General features: G+C 41.1%; 1 protein-coding gene across 3 annotated transcripts in view; it reads right to left on the bottom strand.

The window, feature by feature from the left end:
* Positions 1-1956: 1956 nt before the first annotated feature.
* Positions 1957-7851, bottom strand: part of pde11a (phosphodiesterase 11a) — a gene marked incomplete at its 5' end in the record, with an annotated part of 46170 nt that continues 40275 nt past the window's right edge. For all 3 annotated transcript variants that reach the window (XM_080412408.1, XM_080412409.1, XM_080412410.1), the window contains 6 exons: positions 1957-2232; positions 4734-4817; positions 6174-6248; positions 6640-6703; positions 7198-7275; positions 7571-7671. In XM_080412408.1, the coding sequence (XP_080268534.1) occupies positions 1990-2232; positions 4734-4817; positions 6174-6248; positions 6640-6703; positions 7198-7275; positions 7571-7671 (645 nt within the window). In that variant the 3' untranslated portion in view covers positions 1957-1989. The remainder of the gene's footprint in view (positions 2233-4733; positions 4818-6173; positions 6249-6639; positions 6704-7197; positions 7276-7570; positions 7672-7851) is intronic.

Genomic DNA, 7851 nt, shown 5'->3' with positions numbered 1-7851 from the left:
TCTCATTGCTCACTATTTATGTTTCAGAAAGAAAAACACAAAAGAAAATACTTAGCAGCACATTTTTATTCAAAGTCAACAAAACATTGCACATTTTCTGGAACATGCCTTAGGTTTCTCTCAGTTCAGCCTGCTTTATAAATAAACCTTTTATCAAGAACAATGAAGAAATACAAGAAGCACGTTACAATGCAAAAAAGACAGGTACCAAGTAGAGGAACCTAATAGAAAAATATAACAGCAATATTAATACTTCACTTAACATGATGCAATAGAATTGAAATCATGCATTTCAATGAAATAATCTGTATTTATTCATAAATTCCAAAATACGAGGTATTTGTTGTCTCATATGTTCGCTACATCCATTGCAGTTGGTTGAATTCAATACTGCAAAAAACCTCATGCATTTAAAATTTCATGTCGACTTCTTCAACCAAAATACAGTAGCACACAGATCCATGCCACACAATTTGCACAGTCACATTTGGACTCCAATTAACAAAGCTATAACACAATTTGTAGGCCATATACCCCAAATGAAACTTGAAAATATTATATATAACATTTGAAAACATGGGGCCTTCACTACAAGTAGCAGTGTCAGAATCTCCTTCTTTGTATTCCGAGTAAAAATGCGGTTCCGTGTACTATTTGTGAGCTTTGACAAAAGGCCAGTTAAGTTTTGTATAATAACATGGGTAGGAGTTCCTATTGAAGTCAGCTTTGCCTTGGCATCATGTTGCAAGTGATCGACTTCCTGCATAAAATAAGTTATGTCTAGCTATATTTTGCTTCCTCAAATGTAAAACTACCTAAAGGTTATAACAAAATGACAAACGATGTCTGTACTCTTTAGCAAATTATTATTTATAAAATATGATATATATTATAAGGGCAACTTTGTCAAGGCACATTATTGTGTGTGTGTGTGTGTGTGTGTGTGTGTGTGTGTGTGTGTGTGTGTGTGTGTGTGTATGTGTGTGTGTGTGTGCGTGTGCGTGTGCGTGTGCGTGTGTGTGTGTGTGTGTGTGTGTGTGTGTGTGTGCATTGCAGTGTGTGAATGTGTGAATTTACAGTACACATGTATGTGTGCGGACAGCAAGTGAGATTATTTTATCAAAAATGGGGCAGAGCAAAATTCCCTATGGATAACTGTCAATGCTCTATGGTTAAAATGGGGTAAAGAAGACATATTGCATTAGCTGGTTGTAATAACTGCAAAATACGTCATGGTTCCGCATGGATTTTCAAACTATCTAATAATCTTGGTGAGGAGGCATGCATTTTTCATTTGTATCTTAAAACAAGGCACAGGAAGGGAGGGAGAGGAACACTGAATTTGCATTGTAAGCATTGCCACTAGTCCTGCTGTTCCTGCACCTTTCAGAAACTCTACACACACAGGTTACAATCCAGAGCTTATATCTTGAAACTGCACTTGCATATAACATCTCTTTCAAATCCAATAACCTATAAATACAGATTTACAAAAGATTACCCCCACCCCACAGACAAAATGCTTGCAAGAAATAAATACCAGTAAGAAAGCAAAATAACACGACAGCAAAAAAAAACAAAACATTTCTCTCCAATATTCTCCATGCCTTGTCGTGAGACTTCAATTTCCTTGGAGCAAAACTACTCAGCGCTCAGAACAGTTAATGTTCACTGGTTGTCAATGGACACAGTGGTTTGAGGTTTCTTTCAGACATTTATTTATGTATTTATTTATCAGATGGTTTGTAACTGCTCCAAAAAGCAGGTCAGAAACAGCTCTGTGTCTCTCATCCTCCAGCACAGAGAGCATGGAAGGGGCAAGAAACACCTCTATCATAGCGCCGCACTCAAGTCTAAAGCTCATCTCTAGTAGCGTAAGCGAGGAACAGAGCCCCAAGAACCTCTGCATGCACTGCACTGCCTATTTTGCAGGCTGGCATTTAAGAGGGAAGGAAAGCTAAAAGATCTGCCTGGAGATTGCAGCAGAAGCTAGCTAGCAGGTTTACTTTGGTCTCCGTCAGCACCACCACCTCCAACACCACAACAAGGTGTGCTAACACTGTCTGCCGCGGTGCAACAACCAGTCTCTGTGCTTTCACCACTACAAAGGCTTGGTGTTTGAGATACACTCTGGGCACGCTGTCTCTCCTTGTTCAGTTCCTCCCATTTGGCCCTGTTAGCTTGGATCATGTCAACCATTGGTTGGAGTTTTGGGTTCAACTTGACCAGAGTCTGTATAGAAGAAGGAGAACGGGTGGGGGGGTGGGGGGGTGTTCAATGTATGAAAAAGAAAAGACAGTAATTAGCATGAAATGCAGTACATTATTCATCATGGACTAAAGACAAAACAAATAAAACAACACAAAGAAAGAACACCGGGCCTAGACAACATATTGTGATCGTTTTGATTTCTGGAGTGGCTGGTTTTTAAGATTAGAAGCATATGTATGACTATGATTAGTTGGCATTGTCAAGTGGCAGTGTTGAGCTATAAATTGTAATGCCGTCACATTGAAATACTGGCTTTCATGAAACGTTAATTAATTGCTTTAGAGACAAGGGGATTCTGTTCTCTCTTAACATTATTTTTAGTTTCCTTACAATCTATTGGTTTTCCAAGAAAGGTTGTAATTAGTTCTCATATCATTATGCCTTCATACTATATGGACATAGAAAGGTGGAGGCACAACCCATCATTGATTTATTCTTTTATAGTACCTACCTAGGTGATGAGTAGTTGGCTATTCAAAAAAACTGAATGAGTTAATGGAGGTATAAAAGAGAGAGGATGTGAATTCTAAACATTATTAAAAGCTACCAACTGACTCACTGAGAGTGATTCACTTGAACAAAACAGCAATATTTGTTGGGGGCCGAGTAAATATCGTACAGTGTGTAGAGGCTATTAGAGAAAAGAGTGGTGGAGTTCATAAGTCAAGTCTTCATCTGTATGTACAAAAACAGGATAATGGCCACTTTCATATGGAATCCATAATGGTTTGTGGAGAGTGAGTGTTCAAAAGTACACTTCTGATTCTAAAGCTGTTCACTTCAGAGCACTAAAAACAACATACAAAGTTACCGGCAGAACCAATGCCAGATATTGTTGCCCTTTTGGTTTAGTTGGTGAGTAGAACTGTGTATGCTTCTGCATACATTCTGAGTTTATACCGTGGCGTGAAGTTACAGTGAGTTAAATTAACACACAGGACTTTACAGTGTATGTGTGGGCAGAGGAATTTTCGGTCCCTGACATTGTCATGACACTGTGTATGGGGGGTTGTGTGTGCGGCCTACAAGGAGTTGTACTTTCCACAATTTGTTATTCTTTACTAGAGACCATCCCCTGGATCACCTTAATCTAATCTAGTCGTCTGCTTAACAGTGGGGTGTTTTCTAAAGCGAGACGTTGTTTTCCTCTCTCCCTGCGGGGTCCACAGATGCACGTAGGACTGAGCCTCCACCGCATCACAATTCCAACACAGATGTAAAAGAGAAGGGAGACTGCGCTGTCTGGCGGACTTTGAAGATGGAAGGTTACATAATGGGGGATTAATATTCCACACAGTAGCGAGCTACCACCCGAAGAACAAGATCAGTGAGATCAAGGAGATCAAGGAGGATCCCTTCCTCCCACAGACAAAAACCCTGCTGCCGCCTCTGAACTTCCTATATGCCCCCCCATCACCAGTTTAATTGGCAGCCTTGTGAGCTTGCAATCTGCAATTCTCAAAACATTTGCATTTACACGGTGCCCCGGTGAGGCAGTGTGGAGGCAAAATCCCACACAGAGAATATAATCCTTTGTTGCTTTTCATCTGCACTGCACAGGCAGCAATAACAACGACAGAACAAAGCAACTCTAACTGCCCATGTTGATCTTGGAATAATCCAATGGATTCAATTATCTCTTCAATTCAAATTCCATAAGTGAATTTCTTCCCTTATGGTTAAGAGCAAAAATGACAATATCACATCAGTAGAAAATTATTGATTAAGTGCAACTGTGTGAAACCAATCATACGTCTACTGTACCAAAATAACAGTTTTGTCTTTGATCCTTCCCACAGTCCTTATCTAGTTGACTTGTTTCTTTTCATCTCTATATCATTAACACCCCTTATCTGTCAATAGCCTTGATCTCCTCAGGAAATCAGCCTTCCTCTACCTCCCACACAGTCACTGTCTCAGGGCAGGGGAGGGGCAGGTGAGCCTTGACGTCACCATCTGGCACGCACAACGCACGCACAATGCACGCACCGACGCACACATGCACCTTTTTTTCAGTCCCTCCTTTCTCCAGCATTGTGCAGTGAAGCTTAAAATACAGTGCCTCACTGAAGGGCTTTATCCCTACTAACGTCACAGTGCCATTCACACACTCCACTGGCTCGTTTTCTTGCGATCAGTTATAGAAAATGTAATCCTGTATTCAAGGCCATTAATGTGGTCTTGATGTTATAGAAAAAAATGCTAGCTAGGAATCTCTTTGAGGAAAGCATGTTGATTGTCTTTACACAGTAAAAATGTCAATTTCACTGAACAGGCTCTGAATTAAATTACACTGAGGATTTTACTGTATGGGTTTTGTTTCAATTGTTGGGTGTCAGTGTGGACAGTAGCAAATGGAAGGACAGTATCCTCTGATGTTGGAGGTGGACATTTGGCCAGTGTGGCATTGCAAAGAGAGCCTTGAGGGTTTACAAGCTCGGACATGAATTACCAAGGATTACCTCATAAAGCGGTGCACAGATTCCATCAATCCACTCCAGCTGAAGCCCTGGCAATTCATCCTTCCGGTTTCTATCAAATATGGCCTGAAACACAAACATTAAGCCTAATTTATGCTTTGTCATACAACCGTATACATTTATGAAGAAGATGATGCATCGCGTCATGTTTTTCAGTTGAAAATCATCTCACAAGACTAAGTCCCATAATTCTGCCATTTTTCATACACACCCACACATGTGCTCACACAAGGGCAATGCGAGAAGAAGTATATGATAGTATAATGCCTGATTTATACTTGGTTGTGCACCGGTGTGGCACACTGAAAATATCAAATCTACAAGCTCACGTGTCCCTGCCGCAGCGCGGCGCATTGTGAGCTTAAAGTAGACAAAAGCAACAGGTCAAGTGTAGAGTGGGAAGTGGCTAGGTTTGTCAACGTACGACCACAATTGCTTGAGGCGAAGACAAATTCTCCCTCCACTATTGAGACAAGCGTGTTTATTTGTGTCACTTTTTCCATTCTGCAGACTGAACAGGAGGCTGCGCTTCAGAGATAGTTACTGGGGCTACGGGCTACTTACAAGTTGAATATTTAATTTCCAAACACCCACACACTGAGTGGTACAGGGTTTGACACAAGCAGTGGGCCTGAGGCTACCCTGTTAGCTACATCAGAGGGGAGGCAATGTGGCCAGGCTCGATTAGTCTACAGCCAGTAATTGCACACAAAATGCTGCTGCTTCTAACTCCACAGAACCTGCAACACTATTTGATTTGGCCATCAAAGCAAATGGAATCAAACAAGAGATACTCTTGGCAGCCTGGCTTTGAGGACAATATAAATGCAGTCTGAAAAATGTAAGATGTATTCATTAAGACACTTTCCCTGCCATTGCAATTGTTTTGTTTGTTTTATGATTATGATTATGATTTTTAATTTAGCATTCTAGTAAAGTACATCGGACACAGCTAGGTGAATAGTCTAGTCCCGGTTACGTAATCTAAGAGTAGAATGTGTCATGACATAACGATGTTATTACCTTCGGGTAAATGCAAAGGTCAGAGTTAGCTGTGTTTTGAGTAAGAAGCTTGCGCAAGAGGGCAGGCTGAAGGAGAGACGTGTGTTAAATGGTCCAAAGATCGCTCTAGGCACAGTGGAGGGACAGCAGAGCGACTAGGTTGACAGCTCACCTCGCTCACATTGTGTGACGCAAGCTCTTGTGTAACTAATGCAACTAAGGCTCTGTGTAACTCGCCTTCCACACATAAGCAGTCGGCTAGCAGAAGCACGGAAAATAACATTGGGCAGGCCGCTGTGAAGGACTTGCTGTATACCATAACAGACTATATATAGGTGTGAGAGGCCGTATGTTCTGAGGGTAGAGGGGTGAAACATACCATGCATAAACACAATGCCAGGGATGCTTTCGTGTACTCACAGAAGGGGTGAGCTTCAGCTCAGATCTCTCTCTGTCTCCCTGCTCAAAGAACTCATTGGTCACCAACTCTGCTACCTGGCAAGACAGAAAGAAAACTCTGGTGAATTATTTCAGAATAATGCTGTCTGGTTAGTACATGTGTTATTCTATTCAATTCTTGAAGACGGTCTTGGACGCCTGAAACGTAATCGAATCAAGAGAAATACATTTGGAGCTGGTGTGTGACACATTATTTTCTCTTGTTATACACTCAGAGAGTGCACAAATGTAACCAAATGGGTTCTCACAAGTCTTTTTGGTTACATGCTGTGTACTTTCTCAGAGGTACATGTGTTAATGCACATTTTGGTTGCACTCGCAGGCAGTGTGATGCCTGATTTATTCAGGCATCACAATTTCAGTTGGCCACGGGTGTTGCACGATTGAGTATAAATCAAGCCTGACTCATTTCGCCTGCATATCTCACCTTGCATGATATTTCCCAAGGTTTAGTGACAGCCCCCAGATCACACGCTGTCATCAGCATAGATCTGAGGAGACATTGGACAGCATAGATTCAGTAAACTTCACAGACCCACCCACTAAGTTAATCTCACAAAGACATCTCAAACAACTAAATTTCAACACAGCTACTTTGGCGCATGTATGAAAAGCAAAAATAGCAATCTTCAAGCCTACCAAGCGCTGCGTTGCAATGTATTTTGAGCTTTTGCTGTTTTGGAAAATGTTGATGACATGATTACATTTCTTGAAAAACAGTTAAAAAAAATTAGAAATTTGTTTTTAATTATTTTGGAAAAAATGTCACCTATAATGACGTCCAAAAAAGGGATACCAGGTTGAAAGTGGTTAAATAAAAACAAAAATCCTAATATTAATATTTTGTATTAATTGTGAGCTGGGTGCATCGGTTCTCAAATCCATACATGGGAACAGAGAATATAGAGGTATTCTCATTCATGTGATGTTAGACGACATGAATGGAAACTGGTGAGAACCACTGCACTAGGTTGTTGAGACCTACCGGCACATGTCTCTGTGACCCTTCACATTCCAGTTGTACTCCCCTTTGTTGACAAGATCGAAGAATGTATTCCTGTTCCTAGAGAGAGGAGGGCAGGATGGATAATTGTACATGCAGGTGTTAATACACGTTCAATCCACAAGGGGGCGATATTGCATAGAAGATTTCTATCCAGCGTGTTACAAGCCTATCATAAACAGAGCATGAGAACTAGTTCACTAGAGGTACTCAGTCACTGTGCAACACCATAAATAAGTCAGCGCTTTTGAATCAGCCATGGTCCTTAGACATCACAGCAGCAGATGATTTCACAGCTTTCACGGCAGATGTCTTTTTATTTCTACAAATGTAATTCAAGGAAGATCACACATACTCAAAGTAAAGTGTGAGATCTGTGGCCAGGATGGACTGCTTCAACAGCTGCATGAGGTCACTGTATTCTGCCGAGGCAAGGTTTGCGAAGATGTTATGTCCCTGTGGGAGACATACAGAGACGGCACGAACATCAAACACAGTTGTAAGAATTGCAAGACGTGCATAATTCAACATCATGCATATAATGCGGCCAAATGAATCCTCCAATAGACATAGGACTGTTTAAACAGAGACAACCTCAGCTAAGCTCCACTGCCATTCCTTTGCGAAATGTCAGCA

This window comes from Gymnoscopelus braueri (genome assembly GCF_963280865.1).
Source record: "Gymnoscopelus braueri genome assembly, chromosome: 18".
Lineage (NCBI taxonomy): Eukaryota > Metazoa > Chordata > Actinopteri > Myctophiformes > Myctophidae > Gymnoscopelus > Gymnoscopelus braueri.
Note: the sequence above shows the minus strand (reverse complement) of the source record. Positions and strands in the feature narration are given on the sequence as shown.